The sequence below is a fragment of the Salmo salar genome, chromosome 07, assembly GCF_965601325.2.
Source record: "Salmo salar chromosome 07, fSalSal1, whole genome shotgun sequence".
Taxonomy (NCBI): Eukaryota; Metazoa; Chordata; class Actinopteri; order Salmoniformes; family Salmonidae; genus Salmo; species Salmo salar.
This window is the reverse complement of record NC_138297.1, coordinates 73,484,086-73,507,183: the sequence shown is the minus strand read 5'-3', so window position 1 is coordinate 73,507,183 and position 23,098 is coordinate 73,484,086. Positions and strand designations below refer to the sequence as shown.

The following is a 23,098-nucleotide window of genomic DNA, read 5'->3' as shown; positions in this document are numbered from 1 at the left end:
ACTACGTCCCAGACAACTTCCCATATATTTTTAGTAGTCCCAGACTACATCCCATATCTTTTGAATAGTCCCAGACTATATCGATACGGGGTAGTTTATTTTTAGTAATGGCCTCAACTACTACGAGTCATTACGGACCTGTCCGTTTCCGAATAGTCCCAGACTACTTCCTATATTTAAAATCCTCCCTCACCTTTATCTTGACCAAAGCTTTATAGGAATTTTTAGTAAGTTTAGAATTTAACCCCAAAATAATGAATAAAGATTACTGACCTTATCTTGCAGCTGAGAATTCAATGTTCGTAGAATCTCGTCACCACCTCTGTCGCGTACCAGTTTGCCACCGGCCTGTAAAGAACCCACAGTAAAGGGCCAGGTCTTTGATTTACAGATATTTCATCCGCACGGTTTCAGTGTCTCCTTGGAACGACAGCGGCAGTTTGAGATCCGGCTCGAATAGGACCAATTGTTATAGGAATTTTATATCTTGATGATAATAATCAATAATCAATTCGCCTTGACTAATGCCCAAGGTTTGTAAGACAATGGGTTAAAATAATTAGGCAAGGACTCAGCTTTCTGCAAAAGGTTTCTGTAGCTTTATTCAGAGAACGGTCTGGTGTCAGGATAACAAAACAGTCATTATATAGTTCTTGCTAACTTACGCACATGCATTTACACACAATCCGTTGGTGACCTGCAACCCCCATAAACTTCACACTGTTTATCACCTTCTGGCTCAGCCTGTTCCTTTCCTCCAAGGTTAGGAACTCTCTGAGGTTTTACTCCCTTGACCATCTGCTTCTCTATCTCTCTATACTAATTGCATACACACATTTCTTTCCCTCTCCAGTGGTTCCTGGACTTTCCGGAACGAATCAAACTAATCGATCCCTACATTGATCATTCATTAACCATGCACTATGACTAATAATTCATCATGGTTTATTGATTCATTTACCTTTATTAGATAATTCTCTTATCAACTATATAGGGAACAGGGCTCTGGTCTAAAGTGGTGCACAACACAGGGAATAGGGCTCTGGTCTAAAGTAGTGCACTACATAGGGAATAAGGCTCTGGTCTATAGTAGTGCACTACATAGGGAATAGGGCTCTGGTCTAAAGTAGTGCACTACATAGGGAATAGGGCTCTGGTCTAAAGTAGTGCACTACATAGGGAATATGGTGGCATTGTTGGACGTAACCAGTCAGTCTCTGGACAAGACCCACTACACCAGTTAACATGTGTATCAAGGTGATCTGAACACACACATGGCTTTATGAACGGTGTGTGTAGCAGCAACATTAAAACATATCCACGTATTGAGTGACATCCAAATCCAACCACCCTCTGAGACTAGTTTTTCAACAGTTATGAGTTTCTCCTGTCAGACTAAATACATAGAAATATAATGAATAGAACCAGAGTCTCCATTCAAGTCAAGGATTCAGACATTCTATTTCTATCTACTCAGTCCTATCCGATAGGAGAAATACAGATCACTTTTGAAAAACTGGGCCCTGGGCATCAAGTCATCAAGGGATCAGGTCAGAACAGGTTTTAATGGGTTTCCTGTAGTTACACTAAGTCACTATTAACAACATTGTATAGCACAGTACTTACATGGCAATTAACCAGTCACAAAATGGAGAGAGTCCTCCTACACATCTCAGCAGATTTGTTGACAGTATTGTATTCATGACACCTGGTGTTACTCAGAACAGATGTAAAATCAGCAGCTTTGTCTCAGCCAATAGGAACATACTAGCATCACAATGACATGTACTGATGCCCTCCAGGTCTCCTTCACCTATTCACTGTACAGATGGTATGAGAACGGAAAGCTGCTAACAACGCGGATACAATTGAAACCTAAATGAAACATCTTGTAAAGCAATGAACAGAAATGTTTTATGTACCAAACACACAGCGATCAAAGACTGGTCACTTGTCAGACAGGATGTTCTGTGATGGGATATGAAAGGATCCTCTCAACACATCATCATCATCATCATCATCAGCTGTTACAAGGGTCCATTTAATATGAACATCCTGAGTGGGGTCACATGTTACCGATGTGAACACAGTTAGGGAGGCCATTCCTCTGGTGTCCCAAAGCAAACGAGGCCTGTTGTGATTCCCCCATAGGTTCTATATGACAGGGCAAGGCTGGGTTTACCCATAGGTCCTATATGACAGGGAAAGGCTGGGTTTAGCCATAGGTCCTATATGACAGGGAAAGGCTGGGTTTAACCATAGGTTCTATATGACAGGGAAAGGCTGGGTTTAGCCATAGGTCCTATATGACAGGGAAAGGCTGGGTTTACCCATAGGTTCTATATGACAGGGAAAGGCTGGGTTTACCCATAGGTTCTATATGACAGGGAAAGGCTGGGTTTACCCATAGGTCCTATATGACAGGGAAAGGAAGTGCTTATTTCTTCTTGGTGGCTCTCTTTCCTTCGCCCTTCTTGGGTTTCCCCTTGCCTCGTAGTTTCCTCAACCGCCGCATCTCCTCCTTGAAGTCCTCGTGCTCATCTCTGGTGGGGAAACAGGGAGGAAATGGTGTTACTGAGGTAAGCAGCATTAGTACTAAACTAAAAGGACGTGTTCAGAAGAACAGAGACAAACAGGGTCTAGAAAACTGTCTGGTTAGAACACAGAGACAAACAGGGTCTAGAAAACTGTCTGGTTAGAACACAGAGACAAACAGGGTCTAGAAAACTGTCTGGTTAGAACACAGAGACAAACAGGGTCTAGAAAACTGTCTGGTTGGAACACAAACAGGGTCTAGAAGACTGTCTGGTTAGAACACAGAGACAAACAGGGTCTAGAAAACTGTCTGGTTAGAACACAGAGACAAACAGGGTCTAGAAAACTGTCTGGTTAGAACACAGAGACAAACAGGGTCTAGAAAACTGTCTGGTTAGAACACAGAGACAAACAGGGTCTAGAAAACTGTCTGGTTAGAACACAGAGACAAACAGGGTCTAGAAAACTGTCTGGTTAGAACACAGAGACAAACAGGGTCTAGAAAACTGTCTGGTTAGAACACAGAGACAAACAGGGTCTAGAAAACTGTCTGGTTAGAACACAGAGACAAACAGGGTCTAGAAAACTGTCTGGTTAGAACACAGAGACAAACAGGGTCTAGAAAACTGTCTGGTTAGAACACAGAGACAAACAGGGTCTAGAAAACTGTCTGGTTAGAGCACAGAGACAAACAGGGTCTAGAAAACTGTCTGGTTAGAACACAGAGACAAACAGGGTCTAGAAAACTGTCTGGTTAGAACACAGAGACAAACAGGTTCTAGAAAACTGTCTGGTTAGAACACAGAGACAAACAGGGTCTAGAAAACTGTCTGGTTAGAACACAGAGACAAACAGGGTCTAGAAAACTGTCTGGTTAGAGCACAGAGACAAACAGGGTCTAGAAAACTGTCTGGTTAGAACACAGAGACAAACAGGGTCTAGAAAACTGTCTGGTTAGAGCACAGAGACAAACAGGTTCTAGAAAACTGTCTGGTTAGAGCACAGAGACAAACAGGTTCTAGAAAACTGTCTGGTTAGAACACAGAGACAAACAGGGTCTACAAAACTGTCTGGTTAGAACACAGAGACAAACAGGGTCTAGAAAACTGTCTGGTTAGAACACAGAGACAAACAGGGTCTAGAAAACTGTCTGGTTAGAACACAGAGACAAACAGGGTCTAGAAAACTGTCTGGTTAGAACACAGAGACAAACAGGGTCTAGAAAACTGTCTGGTTAGAACACAGAGACAAACAGGTTCTAGAAAACTGTCTGGTTAGAACACAGAGACAAACAGGGTCTAGAAAACTGTCTGGTTAGAGCACAGAGACAAACAGGTTCTAGAAAACTGTCTGGTTAGAACACAGAGACAAACAGGTTCTAGAAAACTGTCTGGTTAGAGCACAGAGACAAACAGGTTCTAGAAAACTGTCTGGTTAGAACACAGAGACAAACAGGGTCTAGAAAACTGTCTGGTTAGAACACAGAGACAAACAGGGTCTAGAAGACTGTAATTTCACTGTCCGTGGTTAGCCAGAAGGACCTTCTAAAGCCTCTAGAAGTGGTTCTGGCTAGAGTAGGGCTGTATACATTATTACACAATGCCAAACACAGACATGCCAAAAGAACCCAGATCCCTTTCCCATGAATAGGCCTATGGATCTATTCAGCCCATCGTCACGTCATGTCTACCTGAAGAGTCCCATGTACCGTAGCTTCTGTGTAAGGGCATAGTAGATCTTGTGTTGAGGGTACCAGTCGTACACCTCCTTTTTCTGGGCCATGGGCGGCTCCTTGAACAGCTGGACCACCTTCATGGACTTGTTGTCCGTCGGACGCGCCACATCCCCAAAGATACGTGCGCTGAGACGTGCCATACGCACAGCGTAGTTGGACAGGCTGGCCATAGCTAGCTGAAATACAAGAGGAAAGAGAAGCAGCAAATATTAGTTACAAATATGTCCTCAAAAAATAAACAACTTCTATAGACGGGTTAGCTGACAACGTCACAAAACATGATCGCTTCAAATGGGGCAGAAATCTGTGTTGTGATTCTGGTTGGCCAGATAGCTAGCAACAACGACAGGAAGCTGGCATGTAGGGAATCGTAGGTGGCTCGTTTCAGCTAGTTTCATCTTCTTCTCGATGCCACGTCTTGTTTTGAGGTGTTCTGACTGATGTCTGACCTACGCTAATATGGCTAAAATTCACCCGCTACCTTGCCAACAACTGTAACGATGTATTTGACACAACAAGTGCAGATGTATATATTTTCAATAAACATCAGAGACGAAATATAGTTTACATGTTGTCAACACTCTAAACTGAACAAGAATCTGGGCTTACAGGAGACGTTGAATACAGTCATTCTCTGTTAAGCCCAAGAAGCAGCCATTTAACAGCTTGTCGAACTTAACGTCGAAATAAGCATCAAATCCACCTTTTCTGCACCTCCAATAAAATCCCTTTTTACTGCCACGCGCAGATTGGCTGATCCAGCAGATGGAAAGGTCATTGATTATATCCAGAGAGGAACAAACACAGAGCAAGAGGTTTCACTCTTGACAAAATCTATCAAAAAAGAAAAAGCCCAATAAGTTTCTACGAGCTTATTTTGGCCCTAAGCTTGTCGACCTTTGTGACAACGATTCCTAATGGTAGAGCAGAGGCATGAGCATCTCCTAATTAAAGAAGATCTCCGTTTTATCACCTACAACAGTATAGGAACATAAAATCTAAATTGGTTGTATAAACCTGCTCTACCCAGAACGTAAAAATATTCCACCTGCCCTACCCAGAACGTAAAAAATATTCCACCTGCCCTTCCCAGAACGTAAAAAATATTCCACCTGCCCTTCCCAGAACGTAAAAATATTCCACCTGCTCTACCAAGAACGTAAAAATATTCCACCTGCTCTACCCAGAACGTAATAATATTCCACCTGCTCTACCCAGAACGTAATAATATTCCACCTGCCCTACCCAGAACGTAATAATATTCCACCTGCTCTACCCAGAACGTAATAATATTCCACGTGCTCTACCCAGAATGTAATATAGATTCTTTCCAGAAAAGGCATTTTTTCAGTTGCTTGCATCTTTTTATTCAGACCTTATTTGGAAGTACATAAAGGTCGTGACGGCAGTAATGATGATAGTTGCCCAGAGAAACTCCATTCTTTGGAAGCTAATTCCCATATATATTTTGACATTATTAAGCTTGAAAAGCTGGTGAATGGCTGTTTCCTGGGTTTAAAGTGGAACTGACTGCATTTTAGCAACATGAAATCTTATTAAAATCTGTTCATATACAACCCATGAATATCTGACAAGCGAGCGCTTGGTCATATGGCCATTTTCACATTTTCATGAATGTTTGGGCATTTGCGAAAATTCCATAGCAATATAGAGTGGGAAAGTGGCCTTGCGTATGGACAATTTAATAGACACTGCAGTAAATAAACCATCTTTCTTGTCCAGGACCAGAGTCTATGCAGACTGGTGCACCATAGCCAATCAGAACTACAGTAGGACTATATACAAACATGCCATTTGCACACAGGCCTGCCATCATTCACTATGAACTGGATTGTGTGTTAACAGGAAGTAGGACCTGTCATCATTCACTTTGAACTGGACTGTGTGTTTACAGGCAGTAGGGCCTGCCATCATTCACTATGAACTGGACTGTGTTTTAACAGGCAGTAGGGCCTGTCATCATTCACTTTGAACTGGACTGTGTGTTAACAGGAAGTAGGACCTGTCATCATTCACTATGAACTGGACTGTGTGTTTACAGGAAGTAGCAACAGAGCGACTTTAGATCAATAGAACACATTCACCAAAAGCCACAAAATACACCTGAATGGATTTCTGTTAATATGTAAATACCATGGGAGTCCTCTTACATTTGGGAACTTTTATAGTCCTGTTGATCAAACAATCATGACAAGGTAGGCTATCTTTTCACTATATACACACACACACACATCAACAAGATCAACATCTAATGCTAGTCAACAAAGCAAGATTAGCGCAAAACCCTCTCAAACTTTTTTTTTAGCTAGTTTGCCATCACAATTGCACTGTTAGGGCCTCCTGAGTGGTCTAAGGCACTGCATCACGGTGCTAGATGTGCCACTAGATGTGACACCCATGGGACACCGTCCAATTGGCCGGGTTAGGGGAGGGTTTGGCCGGCAGGGATGTTCTTGTCCCATCGCACACTAGCGACTCCTGTGGCGGTGCGGGCGTAGTGCACGCTGACACAGTCACCAGGTGTACGGTGTTTCCTCCGTCACATTGGTGCGGCTGGCTTCCGGGTTAAGCGGGCATTGTGCGCTACGGCTCTCGACCTTCGACCCTCCCGAGTCCGTACGGGAGTTGCAGCGATGGGACAAGACTGTAACTACCAATTGGACAGCAAGAAATCGGGGAGAAAAATAAATAAATACTAAAAACAATTTGCGCTGATAAGCAATGGACAATTGTAGCCTCCTCACCCTTCTGCAGCTTGCCTTCCAACAATGCATGCTTGTCCCAACCAAACACCCAAGCTAACAGGCTAAAGTTGGGTTGCTAGCTACTTCCAGACACATAATGAGAGAACACCTCACTCTGATCATTTGACTCCCCCTAGCAGACCTGGTTAGGTTGTTTACATGTTATCCAGCATGTTGGTGACTAACTTACTTTCTTTGCCTACATTTACTGACACCAGTCATATTCAGCAGGTGTTGCACGTTGGTATCATCAGTTATTCAGCGCTCTGGCACGCTCAGGCGAGAGTGCTCTGAAATCGAAGTAGATAATCAGAGTGAATTTGCAAAACGCAAGAGATATGCTAACTGGATAACAGTCGTTCAATTTCAGAATAGCTAAATGATTAACATGTCTTGCTAGCTAACCAAATGACACCTGCATCCCTATCTCTGTAGCCACCGGAAAATTCAGTCACTCACCCACTCCTCCGATGACATCCTCCTAGCAGCTAGCTATCTAGCTAAGTTCAGTCTCTGTGTTTTAGCTTGCTACATAGATAGCTACGCTAGCCTATCAGCTACATTATAACTGACTTGTGATCATTGGCCTTGGCCTTGCTAGTTTGATTGAATCAAATTTTATTGGTCACATACACATGGTTAGCAGATGTTAATGCGAGTGTAGCAAAATGCATGTTCTTCTAGCTCCAACAGTGCAGTAATATCTAACAATTCCCCAACAACTACCTAATACACACAAATCTAAAGGGGTGAATGAGAATATGTACATATAAGTATATGGATGAGCGATGGCTGAGCAGCATCAACAAGGTGCAGTAGATGGTATAAAATACAGTATATACATGTGATATGAGTAATGTAAGATATGTAAACAATATTAAAGTGGCATTGTATAAAGTGACTAGTGATCCATTTATTAAAGTGTCCAGTGATTGGGTCTCAGTGTAGGCAGAAGCCTCTCTGAGTTAGTGATTGCTGTTTAGCAGTCTGATGACCTTGAGATTGAAAAACAGCTTCTATCTCTCGGTGATCATATTGACATTCCCAGCCGTAGTTACATTTGTCCGTTTTTGTCCAAAAAATATCGAGCCATTGAAACAGAAACAGTGCATTCCGAATGGTACCAGGTCCGCTGTGATTTACAACATGATAGCAATATTTTCTGGACCACCAAGACATGTATTGGTTTATTATATAAATCATGTATTGAACTGCATCTATCTATTCTGACAACAGTGCCTTGGTGTACGGCATGGAATGTTAAGTCAAATATAACCTATTTATAAAACCTCTTATGAAGTTGGTTTCGTAGCATAAAAGTGTGAATTTGATATTTTTGACTGATATTATGATTATCTGTTTTCAATGGCATAAAGTACTTAAGTAGTACTTTTAAGTATTTTTACTTAAGTAGTTTTTTGGGGGTATCTGTACTTTACTATTTAAATTTGTCAACTTTTACTTTACTACATTCCTAAAGAAAATTATGTATTTTCTACTCTGTACATTTTCCCTGACAACCAAAAGTACTCGTTGCATTTTGAATGCATAGCAGGACAGGAAAATTATCTAATTCATGCACTTAAAGAGAAAATCCCTTGTCATCCCTACTGCATCTGATCAGGCAGACTCACTAAACACAAATGCTTTGTTTGTATATTATGTCTGAGTGTTGGGGTGTGCCCCTGGCTATCAGTCAATAAAAATAAAAATACAAATTGAATTGTGCCGTCTGGTTTGCTTAATATAAGGAATTTGAAATGAGTTATACTTTAACTTTTGATACTTAAGTATATTTAAATCCAAAACCCTTTTTTACTTTTACTCAAGTAGGATTTTACTTGGTGACTTTCACTTGAGTCATTTTCTATAAAAGGAATCTTTACTTTTACTCAAGTATAACAATTGGGTACTTTTTCCACCACTGTGTGTTTCATATCTGCAAAGTAGTTCCTCTTTAAATAGTCCAAGTGCCACCCACCAAAAATGTGTTGGACCTTCCGTCTGACTACACAATCCACTGTTTCATCAGCCCAGCCAGGCAATTTATAAACTTGATCTCCACTATAAAAAGCATCTAGACATTATCTCACATTTCTTTTAGATTAACAATTAGTTTTAAACAGCAGAGATTTGTATAAACCTTGCTGTCTCTCCGACATTTGCTAAATTGATTCAATATTCAAATTCCACCTCCAGCTGTCCCATATCATAGTAATGAACAAGTAGAAGTCGCGACCAGACAGACAGCGTTTCTCAGCCAGTCGAAATCATGAATCAGCTGGCATCATTTTTATGGATATATAAAAATACATTTAAAATGAAATAAAAAGAAGGTCCAACTAAAGGAATTGCAGCAGTCTTTCTGGCTCCAGTGTTTGAAGTGATTGTAGTTGTGTTGTCTGCTAGCTGCTCTGAACAACAGGGGTCCTGACCAGAGAGAACATTTTCTATGCCAGGAGAAACCGCACCTCATTAACTCATTGTTATGGACGTATCCAAATAAAATGTCACTAGAAAACTGATTAAACAAATGCCAAATGTAGCTAGTGTTATTGTTTTTGACCTGACTAAGTTAGCCAACTACGGCTAGCTAGCAAAACAAGAGAGAAGAACGGTTATGTCGGGTCTAACACCCGTACCAATATCCTCCAAAAACACCAGCTTCTCGGGCATTTTTTCATTTAAATAAACACTGTATGGTTCAAAACTTGTAAAAGTAGATTTAAAAATAAATAAAAATAATAATACATTTTGCACCGAAATCCGAGCGCATATTGGGTTATTTCCCTAACAACATCCTGGCGTTGCCGTTTTACCTTAGTTACTATTAATTTCACAGAACTATTTGTGAGTTCGGTATATATATAAATAAATAAAAACTGAAAACACATGTTACCGGTCTTTTTTGGGCCTTGGTTTAAAATAATAATCGCCATATTGAACGTCTTGTGTAAAACCCAGTATTTCCCCCCATAGTAGCTAAACAACCAACCCGTTAATGAAACAGCTTCATGGTTTTAAAACCAATGGAAAAATCATAGCCAACAAACACATCATAAAGTTGATGATCAGTGTGAAAACATGCACCAGACAGAGGAAAGCACATACTGAATAACAAAATGGCTCACTGTGTCCACAGCCAAATACAGACCTGGAATCACCGCGACGTGTGGACTGGCTTTGTTATATCCAATGTTGATATGTTACCATGTTCTACACGATAATGGTATACCTTGCTACTCAGTATGTGTGTCACTAGTAGTTATTATTGTATTTCGTTAAATATGTCGCTAACCTTCAAGCATGCCACCACTGCTATTCTTCTTCTTCGATGAGGATTATCGGCGGGTTGGCATCCAATACATGTTGCATTACCGCCACCTACTAGACTGGAGTATAACTCCCTTATACTTGGCTTGAAAATGTCAAATAAATACATTAATACCCCTACACTCACTAAAAACCCACCACCTTAATCCACTATTTAAATCTATCTAGTTCTACTTCAGACCAACAGCCTGAAAGGACGGGACACCACCACTCAACACACCCTGTAACTCTTCTGAGGTAAAGTCTTGTACACTCAAATACCTCACTGCAGCTGCCACCACAACCTCAACATCCAGAGACTTACGTTCCATCCCTACAGTACAGTTGATAACCATTGCTATAAATGCTAAAAATCCAATCTTACTGAAGCATACTGTACCAGTCAAAAGTTTGGACACACCGGCTCATTCAAGGGTTTTTCTTTATTTGTACTATTTTCTACATTGTAGAATAATAGTGAAGACCTCAAAACTATGAAATAACACATATGGAATCATGTAGTAACCAAAAGTGTTAAACAAATCAAAATATATTTTAGATTCTTCAAAGTAGCCACCTTATGCCTTGATGCACCTTATGCCTTGATGACAGCTTTGCACACTCTTGGCATTCTCTCAACCAGCTTAACCTGGAATGCTTTTCCAACAGTCTTGAAGGAGTTCCCACATATGCTGAGCACTTGTTGGCTGCTTTTCCTTCACTCTGTGGTCCAACTCATCCCAAACCATCTCAATTGGGTTGAGGTCGGGTGATTATGGGGGCCAGGTCATCTGATGCAACACTCCATCACTCTCCGTCTTGGTCAAATAGCCCTTACACAGCCTGGAGGTGTGTTGGGTCATTGTCCTGTTGAAAAACAAATGATCGTCCCACTAAGCCCAAACCAGATGGGACGGCGTATTGCTGCAGAATGCTGTGGTAGCCATGCTGGTTAAGTGTGCCTTGAATTCAAAATAAATCACAGACTGCAAAGCATCCCCACACAATTGCACTTCCTCCTCCATGCTTCACGGTGGGAACCATACATGCAGAGATCATCCAGTCACCTACTCTGGTCTCACAAAGACAAGGTGGTTGGAACTAAAAATCTCAAATTTGGACTCATCAGACCAAAGGACAGATGAGCATGTTTTGAAACTAATCGTGAACGTTTATGATGTGTTGGCTATGCTCTTTTGCACACCAGTATTTCTACTTGCACATTATCATCTGCACATCTATCATTCCAGTGTTAATTTACTAAATTGTAATTACTTGCTACTATGGCCTATTTATTGCCTTACCTCCTCACGCCATTTGCACCCACTGTATATAGACGTTCTTTTTTTTCTATTGTGTTATTGACTGTATGTTTGTTTATTCCATGTGTAACTCTGTGTTGTTGTTTGTGTCGCACTGCTTTGCTTTATCTTGGCCAGGTCGCAGTTGTAAATGAGAACTTGTTCTCAACTAGCCTACCTGGTTAAATAAAGGTTAAATAAAAATGTGATTGGTATTAAACCATGACCAATGAAGCTTTTTGATAATCGGGTTGGTTGTTTAGAAACTATGTGGCTAAGTTCAACATAGTGATTGTTATTTTAGTCCAAGGGCCACAAATACATCGGTAACGTATGTTTCTTCAGGTATTGCAAGGACGGACACCGAACGCACAAGTAGTTCTGTGTGCAACAAAAGTTACTAAGGTAAAACGGCAACGCCGGAATGTTGTTAGGGAAACAACCCAAAATGCACTATGATTTCCATGACGCAAATCTCCGCTGTTGAAAACTAAATTGTAGTCTAAAAGAAATGTGAGATAATGTCTAGATGCTTTTTATAGTGGAGATCAAGTTTATAAATTGCCTGGCTGGGCTGATGAGACAGTGGACTGTGCAGTCAGATCTTTATTTAGTATATATTTTTTTAAATAGATTTTTCATATATATTTTTTTATTATAACATTTCAAATTACAATACAAACGTAGGACATCAATACATGTATATTTTCTCTGAAGAAACATAAAATGACATTAAAAGTAAGAAAAAAAGAAAAAAAAACACAAAAATGTACTTTCAAAAGTTAAAGTTAATATAATCAAATAAAGGCCAGGGGTTACAGTTGTACAAACATATGATAGAGTTGTAAGAATACAGTGTTTTTTTTGTTATTGATGAATTCTAGAAATTTTATTAAATATTGGATTTCAACTAAAAAATGTATTGCATTTGGGGACAGATTTCAAATATTTGTTTTTGTGTATATTAAATTTACCAGAGAGAATGAGGAATGAATGACTAATTCAGTGGTTTTGTTTTCATTTGAATAATAACATTACATTTCTCATTGTAAATACCTGGGTCTTATTGATTAAATAAAAAATGTACATACTTAACTCGCTCCAAAATAACTTCACAGAGTCACACTCATAAAAAAAATTGTAAAACAGTTTCCCCTTCTTTATCACAGAAAAGGCATATTTCTTGTAAGTCCATGAGTAGACAAGATATTGCAAGGGTATATTTTGTGCAAGATTTTAAAGTGAATTTCTTTTACTTTATTTGATTTGAACAAAAAAAATGTGTGAGGGAGCAACCAAGCTTTCTTCCATTAAATTTCAGTAATATATGCGTTCCAGAAGATTTTCCATCAAGGAGGGATCTTGTTGTTGGAGTGAAAAAGTATTATTACATTTTCTATCCAGCAGGGGGCAACCTTCTAACATAAATTGTGCATCTATCTTGACGTGTTTTCCAAAACACAAATCAGATTTAATTAATTGAGTAAATCCTGAAGGTATTGCGTTGCATATAGAATTAATTATTTATAATGTATTGGTAAGTTATATGTTTCTAAGACCTTCCTATAAGATAGTATATTCCCTTCTTTATCAAAAAAATCAAGCACAAATATAATATTTATTACAAACCACTTAAGAACAAAGACTTGGTTTTTTAACAACAATATCTTTGTTGTTCCACAGAAGTGCCTTGTGTGGCTGAAGAGTTGTAGACAACATAGTTTCCAGGATAGAAGAGCCAGTTCATGAAATTTGGACAGTTTGATGGTAATTCTGCTGGAGAATAATTGCACATCCACAAAAAAATTGAAGACCACCCCATTTCATAAAAATATGACAGGGAATGAAGAACCATATAGATTCAGAGCGAAGCATACAGCTTTTTATCCAGTTTACCTTTAAAAAAGGTATTGTTGATATCAATGAATTCTAGTACATCAAGCCCACCATAAGCTCTATGGTTTGATATTACAGACTTATTAAGTTTGCGTCGTTTATTTTTCCATATAAAGTCTAGGAAAGTTTTGTTGATATCCTTGCTGGTTTGATCAGATAGGGATAGAGCATGGTAGACAAACCGTGACAGACCATCTGCTTTGGACAGTAAAACCCTTCCAATAATAGAGAGAGAAATTGAGATGTTGACGGACAATATGATTTTTCGCCATGTGCACCCCTAAATATTTCACATTACCTTTCACTGGAATATTCTCAACAGATTGGTAATTTGAGTTATTATGGGACAATATTTCGCATTTATTTAAGTTAAGTTCCAGACCAGAAGCAGAAGATAATGATTTGATAATATTAAGTCCAATAGCAACTTGATTCTTGTCTTTTAGAAGCAGAGCTGTATCGTCTCCTAATTGAGATATTTGTATTTATTTTCAAAAAATTGAAATACCTTGTAATTCAAGGGTTGTTTAAAATGCTAATAAATAGTAATTCTACAACTAAAAGGAATAAGAAAGCTGAAAAAGGGCAACCCTGGCGTACACTACGGTGAATATTAAATATTTTAGATGTTCTATTATGATTCATCTTAACACAATTAATATCGTTATAAAAACAGATCGATCACAGAGAAAAGCTAGTACCGAAACCAAACGTGTGCAACGAATGTATTAGGGACTTGTGTTCTATTGTATAAAATGCTTTACAAAAGTTGAGGAATATTATAATACTGTCGGAGTCAACTGAATCAGCGCGAACAATCAAGTCTAAAACTAAACTAATGTTACAGCTGATGTGGCGACATTTCATGAAACCAATTTGGGTTTCATTAATAAGGTGGTTTTTGGCCCATTTTAAGTCTATTAGCTTATGCTAAAGTTATCAATTTATTATCTGTATTTAATAATCTAATAGGTCTCCAATTAGAACAACACATTTTTGGTGAGTGTCCCTTGGACTGTTTAAAGTGGAACTGACAGCGTTTTAACTACTTTGCAGTCAAAAATATCAAATTCTCAGTTTATGCTCAGAAACCAGGTTTTAAAAATAGGTTATATTTGACTCAACATTCCATGACACACATGAAGGCATTGTTTTTGGTCGGCCAAAACATATTGCTATCACAATGTAAATTACAGCTGCCCTGGTACATTGTTCCTTCCTCCATTCGATATATACTGTTTCACTTTCAACGACTCAATATTTTGGACAGAATTTGACGAATGTAACTAAGGCTGGGAATGTCAATACAATCAAACTAGCAAGGCCAAGGCCAGTGATCACAAGTCAGTTAAAATGTGGCTGATAGGCTAGCGTATCTATTTATGTAGCAAGCTAAAACACAGAGACTGAACTTAGCTAGATAGCTAGCTGCTAGGAGGATGTCATCGGAGGAGTGGGTGAGTGACTGAATTTTCCGGTGGCTACAGAGATGGGGATGCAGGTGTCATTTGGTTTGCTAGCAAGACATGTTCATCGTTTAGCTATTCTGAAATTGAACGACTGTTATCCAGTTAGCATATCTCTTGCGTTTTGCAAATTCACTCTTGACTATTGTTAAGGCTGCATGTGTTCGAATCTGATATAGGAACAAAGAGTCAATTATATTTTATACTAATGTCAATATTTATTCAGCAGTTAATAAATGGTAAATGCAAATTCCGTATATACGGGTTCACTGTAACATCACGCAGGATGAAAACAGAGAAGTCCCAACACCCCAACATCCCCTTGACTTATACTCTAACAGAGATAGTTCCTGTTTGCGAACAGGCCTGTTAGAGTAGAGGCTCAGCATGGTTTAAACTTACTGGCCTATCGCTGGTGTTGGCGCTAAAGCTAGTCCAGCCCCTTAGCGCTGTAGCTCCGTGGTCATCTTTGCAGAAGCAGGGTCTCGGGTTGGCGCTCTCGTTGTTTGCACTGAAGTTTCCTGTTATGTTCTTTCTCAGTGTATTTCCATTGTTCTTTCACACTCTTTAAGCTGTTGCATTTAACACAGTTTAGATCGCACCCCACTTCCCTCGCATGCTCACATCTATGCATAGCACAAGTTCTTCAGTTTATTATACTCCATTATACTTAATAGCTTAAAAGTATAGCTTAAAGCTTAGCGCCCCATTATGAAGGGCCAAATCTCACAATATCTACTTAGATTTCAGAGCACTCTCGCCAGAGCGCAAAATAACTGATGAATTGACCAATGCAACACCTGCTGAATATGACTGGTGTCAGTAAATGTAGGCAATGAAAGTAAGTCAGTCACAAACATGCTAAATAACATGCAAACAGCCTAACAAGGGTGTTTGCATTCTGGGGTGAGTCAAATGGGCAGAGTGAGGTGTTCTCTCATTTGTGTAGCTAGCTAGCCAACTTTTATTTTTTATTTAACCTTTATTTAACTAGGCAAGTCAGTTAAGAACAAATTCTTCTTTACAAGGACGGCCTAGGAACAGTCTGTTAACCTCTATGGGCTACTCAACAGCCAGTTGAATCCTGTGGCACGTTATTCAAATACCTTAGATATGATATTACTTCAATTTTTCAAAAATATGACTATTTTACACCATTTGAAAGATAAGACTCTCGTTAATCTAACCACACTGTCCGATTTCAAAAAGGCTTTACAACGAAAGTAAAACATTAGATTATGTCAGCAGAGTACCGAGCCAGAAATAATCAGACACCCATTTTTCAAGCTAGCATATAATGTCACAAAAACCAAAACCACAGCTAAATGCAGCACTAACCTTTGATCTTCATCAGATGACAACCCTAGGACATTATGTTATACAATACATGCATGTTTTGTTCAATCAAGTTCATATTTATATCAAAAACCAGCTTTTTACATTAGCATGTGACTAGCATGTGACTAGCATTCCCACCGAACACTGCCGGTGAATTTACTAAATTACTCACGATAAACGTTCACAAAAAGCATAACAATTATTTTAAGAATTATAGATACAGAACTCCTCTATGCACTCGATATGTCCGATTTTAAAATAGCTTTTCGGTGAAAGCACATTTTGCAATATTCTCAGTAGATAGCCCGGCATCACAGGGCTAGCTATTTAGACACCTAGCAGGTTTAGCACTCATCAAAGTCAGATTTACTATAAGAAAAATGTTATTACCTTTGTTGTCTTCGTCAGAATGCACTCCCAGGACTTCTACTTCAATAACAAATGTTGGTTTGGTTCAAAATAATCCATCGTTATATCCAAACAGCGGCGTTTTGTTCGTGCGTTCTAGACACTATCCTAAAGGGTAACTAAGGGTGACCAGCATTGCGCAATTCGTGACAAAAGAATTCTAAATATTACATTACCGTACTTCGAAGCATGTCAACCGCTGTTTAAAATCAATTTTTATGCAATTTTTCTCATAAAAAAGCGATAATATTCTGACCGGGAATCTGCGTTTAAATAAACAGACAAAAGAAAAGAAAGCATTCGGTCGACGCGGGCGCGCGCCTAAGCCCATAGTACTCTGAGTGGCCACTTGCCAAAAGCGATAAAGTGTTTCAGCCAGAGCCTGCCTCGATATCGTTCAACTTTTTCCCGGGCTCTGAGACCCTATGGAAGACGTAGGAAGTGTCACGTTATTGCACAGATCCTGAGTCTTCAATAAAAAGAGCCAAGATGAAACACTACTTCTCAGACAGGCCACTTCCTGCTTGAAATCTTCTCAGGTTTTGGCCTGCCATAGGAGTTCTGTTATACTCACAGACACCATTCAAACAGTTTTATAAACTTTAGGGTGTTTTCTATGCAAAGCCAATAATTATATGCATATTCTAGTTACTGGGCAGGAGTAGTAACCAGATTAAATCGGGTACGATTTTTATCCAGCTGTGTCAATACTGCCCCCTAGCCCTAACAGGTTTTAACTGCCTTGTTCAGGGGCAGATTTTTACCTTGTCAACAGATTTTTAACCTTGTCAGCTCAGGGACTTGATCCACCAACCTTTCGGTTACTGGCCCAACACTCTAACCACTAGGTTACCTGCCGCCCAACTTTAGCCAGTTAGCCTGGGTGCTTGGTTGGGACAAGCATGCATTGGCAGGCAAGCAGCAGAAGGACGAGGAGGCTACAATTCCCCGTTGCTTATCAGTGCAGGTTTGACGACCAACTCGCTGAAACAGTTTGAGAGGGTTTATCTAATGTTCCTCCATTAGATTTGAGATAATCTTGCTCTGACTAGCATTAGTTGTTGATCTTGTTGTCGATGTGCATATAGGAAAAGATAGCCTACCTTGTCATGATTGTTTGATCAACAGGACTATAAAAGTTCCCAAATGTAAGAGGACTCCCATGGTATTTACATATTTACAGAAATCCATTCAGGTGTATTTTGTGGCTTTTGGTGAATGTGTTCTATTGACCTAAAGTCGCTCTGTTGCTACTTCCTGTAAACACACAGTCCAGTTCATAGTGAATGATGACAGGCCCTACTTCCTGTAAACACACAGTCCAGTTCATAGTGAATGATGGCAGGCCCTACTGCCTGTAAACACAGTCCAGTTCATAGTGAATGATGACAGGCCTGTGTGCAAATGGCATGTTTGTATATAGTCCTACTGTAGTTCTGATTGGCTATGGTGCACCAGTCTGCATAGACTCTGGTCCTGGACAAGAAATATGGTTTATTTACTGCAGTGTCTAATAAATTGTCCAAACGCAAGTCCACTTTCCCACTCTATATTGCTATGGAATTTTCACAAATTACTTACTATACATAATTCCCAAACATTCTATGAATTTATGAAACCGTGAAAATTACCAAATCTAAGTGCTCTCTTGTCAGAAATTCCTGGGTTGTAAATGAACAGATTTTAATATGATTTCATGTTTCTAAAACGCAGTCAGTTCCACTTTAAACCCAGGAAGCAGCCTTTCAATTTGACATTCACCAGCTTTTCAAGCTTAATACTGTCAAAATATATTTGGGAATTAGCTACCAAAGAATGGAGTTTCTCTGAGCAACTATCGTCATTACTGCCGTCACGACCTTTATGTACTTCCAAATAAGGTCTGAATAAAAAGATGCAAGCAACTGAAAAAATGCCTTGTCTGGAAAGAATCTATATTACGTTCTGGGTAGAGCAGGTGGAATATTATTACATTCTGGGTAGAGCAGGTGGAATATTATTTCGTTCTGGGTAGAGCAGGTGGAATATTATTTCGTTCTGGGTAGAGCAGGCGGAATATTATTTCATTCTGGGTAGAGCAGGTGGAATATTATTTCATTCTGGGTAGAGCAGGTGGAATATTATTTCGTTCTGGGTAGGGCAGGTGGAATATTATTACGTTCTGGGTAGAGCAGGTGGAATATTATTACGTTCTGGGTAGGGCAGGTGGAATATTATTACGTTCTGGGTAGGGCAGGTGGAATATTACGCTCTGGGTAGAGCAGGTGGAATATTATTACGTTCTGGGTAGAGCAGGTGGAATATTATTACGTTCTGGGTAGAGCAGGTGGAATATTATTACGTTCTGGGTAGAGCAGGTGGAATATTATTACGTTCTGGGTAGACCTGGTGAATTAACTGATTAGATGTTATGTTCCTACACTGTTGTAGGTGATAAAACTGAGATCTTCTTTAATTACGAGATGCTCATGCCTCTGCTCTACCATTGGGAATCGTTGTCACAAAGGCGACAAGCTTAGGTCCAATATAAGCCAATAGAAACGATATCTGGCCATCCAGAAATACGACAATACAGATTTATTTCCCCATTGAAGCGAGCGTGTGGTTTTCGTGACGTTGTCAACTAACCCTAACTATTTGACCGATGTTTGCTGCTCCTCTTTCCTCTTGTATTTCAGCTAGCTATGGCCAGCCTGTCCAACTATGCTGTGCGTATGACACGTCTCAGCGCTCATATGTGATAAAGGAATTTATATGTTTAAAGATAATGACTAAAGTATTCCACCCTGAAACCATATAACTGTTGTGTAAATGTATGTGAGACTGTTTCTGCTTGGAACAGATTAGCACGTTGTGAAAAAAGTGCCCAAAGGTGGCAGGAACAAAAATATTTATTGATTATTATGTCCACGATAATACATTTAACCTGTTATGGCTAGGGGGCAGTATTTTCACGGCTGGATAAAAAACGTACCCGATTTAATCTGGTTACTACTCCTGCCCAGTAACTAGAATATGCATATAATTATTGGCTTTGGATAGAAAACACTCCAAAGTTTCTAAAACTGTTTGAATGGTGTCTGAGTATAACAGAACTCAAATGGCAGGTCAAAACCTGAGAGATTCCTTTACAGGAAGTGGCCTGTCTGACCATTTCTTGAACTTCTTTGCCATCTCTATCTTTTACAAAGGATCTCTGCTCTAACGTGACACTTCCTACGTCTTCCATGGGCGCTCAGAGCCCGGGGAAAACCTGAATGTCGTCATCCCAGCCCCAACGCCGCTATTCGGATATAACGATGGATTATTTTGGACCAAACCAACATTTGTTATTGAAGTAGCAGTCCTGGGAGTGCATTCTGACGAAGACAACAAAAGGTAATCAAACTTTTATAATAGTAAATCTGATTTTGGTGAAGGCTAAACTTGCCGGGTGTCTAAATAGCTAGCCCGTGATGGCTGGGCTATGTACTTAGAATATTGCAAAATGTGCTTTCACCAAAAAGCTATTTTAAAATCGGACATATCGAGTGCATAGAGGAGTTCTGTATCTATAATTCTTAAAATAATTGTTATGCTTTTTGTGAACGTTTATCGTGAGTAATTTAGTAAATTGTTAGCAAATTCCCCGGAAGTTTGCGGGGGGTATGCTAGTTCTGAACGTCACATGCTAATGTAAAAAGTTGTTTTTTGATATAAATATGAACTTGATTGAACAAAACATGCATGTATTGTATAACATAATGTCCTAGGTGTGTCATCTGATGAAGATCATCAAAGGTTAGTGCTGCATTTAGCTGTCTTCTGGGTTTTTGTGACATTATATGCTAGCTTGAAAAATGGGTGTCTGATTATTTCTGGCTTGGTACTCTGCTGACATAATCTAATGTTTTGCTTTCGCTGTACAGCCTTTTTGAAATCGGACAGTGTGCTTAGATAAAGGAGAGTCTTGTCTTTAAAATGCTGTGAAATAGTCATATGTTTGAAAAATTGAAGTTTTTGTATTTTTGAGGAATTTGTAATTCGCGCCACGCCTATCATTGGATATTGGAGCAGGTGTTCCGCTAGCGGAACGTCTAGATGTAAGAGGTTAACATAACCCCAATGATAGGTTTCAGTCCGTGAATGTAGGACTTGTAAGATGTGTTGTTTTTGACTATGTCCCCCCCTGGTGTGCACTCAGAATGGTGTGTCGTAGGCTCAAAGGAGAGATGAGGAGATGCAGCCCTTGTACACTGAACAAAAATATAAACACAACATGTAAGGTGTTGGTTCCATGAGCTGAAATAAAAGATCCCAGAAATGTTCTATACGCACAAAAAGCTACCTCCGCCTTTGTGCAAGGAGGAGCAGGAGGAGCACTGCAAGAGCCCTGCAAAATGACCTCCAGCAGGCCACAAATGTGCACGTGTCTGCTCAAACGGTCAGAAACAGACTCCATGAGGGTGGTATGAGGGCCCGACGTCCACAGGTGGGGGTTGTGCTTACAGCCCAACACCGTGCAGGACGTTTGGCATTTGCCAGAGAACACCAAGATTGGCAAATTCGCCACTGGCGCCCTGTGCTCTTCACCGATGAAAGCAGGTTCACACTGAGCACGTGACAGATGTGACAGAGTCTGGAGACGCCGTGGAGAACTTTCTGCTGCCTGCAACATCCTCCAGCATGACCTGTTTGGCGGTGGGTCAGTCATGGTGTGGGGTGGCATTTTTTGGGGGGCCGCACAGCCCTCCATGTGCTCGCCAGAGGTAGCCTGACTGCCATTAGGTACCGAGATGAGATCCTCAGACCCCTTGTGAGACCATATGCTGGTGTGGTTGGCCCTGGGTTCCTCCTAATGCAAGACAATGCTAGACCTCATGTGGCTGGAGTGTGTCAGCAGTTCCTGCAAGAGGAAGGCATTGATGCTATGGACTGGCCCGCCCGTTCCCCAGACCAGAATCCAATTGAGCACATCTGGGACATCATGTCTCGCTCCATCCACCAACGCCACGTTGCACCACAGACTGTCCAGGAGTTGGCGGATGCTTTAGTCCAGGTCTGGGAGGAGATCCCTCAGGAGACCATCCGCCACCTCATCAGGAGCATGCCCAGGCGTTGTAGGGAGGTCATACAGGCACGTGGAGGCCACACACACTACTGAGCCTCATTTTGACTTGTTTTAAGGACATTACATCAAAGTTGGATCAGCCTGTAGTGTGGTTTTCCACTTTAATTTTGAGTGTGACTCCAAATCCAGACCTCCATGGGTTGATAAATTGGATTTCCATTGATTATTTTTGTGTGATTTTGTTGTCAGCACATTCAACTATGTAAAGAAAAAAGTATTTAATAAGATTATTTCATTCATTCAGATCTAGGATGTTATTTTAGTGTTCCCTTTATTTTTTTGAACAGTATACTTCCCAAATGCACTGTACTGCTCTGTTCTGTGCTAGCTCTGGTCCTGGGCAAAGCTAGCTAGGTTTGGCTCACACTAGCTCTGGTCCTGGGCATAGCTAGCTGGGTCTGGCTCACACTAGCTCTGGTCCTGTGCATCGCTATCTAGGTTTGGCTCACACTAGCTCTGGTCCCGGGCGTAGCTAGCTGGGTCTGGCTCGCACTAGCTCTGGTCCTGGGTGTAGCTAGCTAGGTCTGGCTCACACTAGCTCTGGTCTGCGCTATAAATTATAAGTTCATAAATGTGCATAAATCAGCATATATTACCTACCAACAATAATTGTAACTCTTGAACTGTTCAAGTTAGATACACTAAAACAACGTTCACAGGTTCAGGCTATCCTAACTTTAAATTCTTTAAAACTTGTATCAAACATAACTATATACATTACCAATCAAGTTTGGACACACCTACTCAAATCAAATCAAAACCTAGGAAGAAACCAAGAGAGGAACCAGGCTATGAGGGGTGGCCAGTCTTCTTCTGGCTGTATGAATGAATGTATACTCATTCAAGGGTTTTCCCCTGTCAAGAGTGAGCAAAGCTGTCATCAAGGCAAACTACTGGTGGCTAAGGTGGCTACTTTGAAGAATCTCAAATATAAAATATATTTGTTTAATTACTACATGATTCCATATGTGTTATTTCATAGTTTTGATGTCTTCACTACTATTCTACAAAGAAGATAATAGTAAAAATAAAAAATGTACCTGGAATGAGTAGGTCTGTCCAAATGGTTTGATTGGTACTGTATATGTGCATACATTTCCATGAAATAACTCACCAGCAGGAAGTCTTAAACTGTTCAAGCTAGAAACACCGAAACAGCTTTCATATGTTCCGGCTATTTTAACTTTTCATCTACCTACTTTTTCAACTATAGCCAGTCACCAGAATTACTA

General features: G+C 40.1%; 1 protein-coding gene across 4 annotated transcripts; it reads right to left on the bottom strand.

Annotated features, from left to right (window-relative positions):
- Positions 1–576: 576 nt before the first annotated feature.
- Positions 577–10,492, bottom strand: LOC106598422 (small ribosomal subunit protein mS33). 4 transcript variants are annotated; one of them, XM_082978059.1, is made up of 3 exons: positions 10,334–10,492; positions 4,226–4,446; positions 577–2,543 (listed from the first exon to the last, which is right to left on the bottom strand). In XM_082978059.1, exons 1-3 carry the CDS (start codon positions 10,475–10,477, stop codon positions 2,438–2,440), a joined length of 471 nt encoding a protein of 156 aa, XP_082834185.1. In that variant the 5' UTR covers positions 10,478–10,492; the 3' UTR covers positions 577–2,437. The 4 variants fall into 4 exon arrangements, with proteins under 4 accessions (XP_082834185.1, XP_082834186.1, XP_082834187.1 ...); XM_082978060.1 differs by having other exon boundaries at positions 4,244–4,446; XM_082978061.1 differs by having other exon boundaries at positions 10,190–10,393.
- Between the last annotated feature and the right edge of the window lie 12,606 nt (positions 10,493–23,098).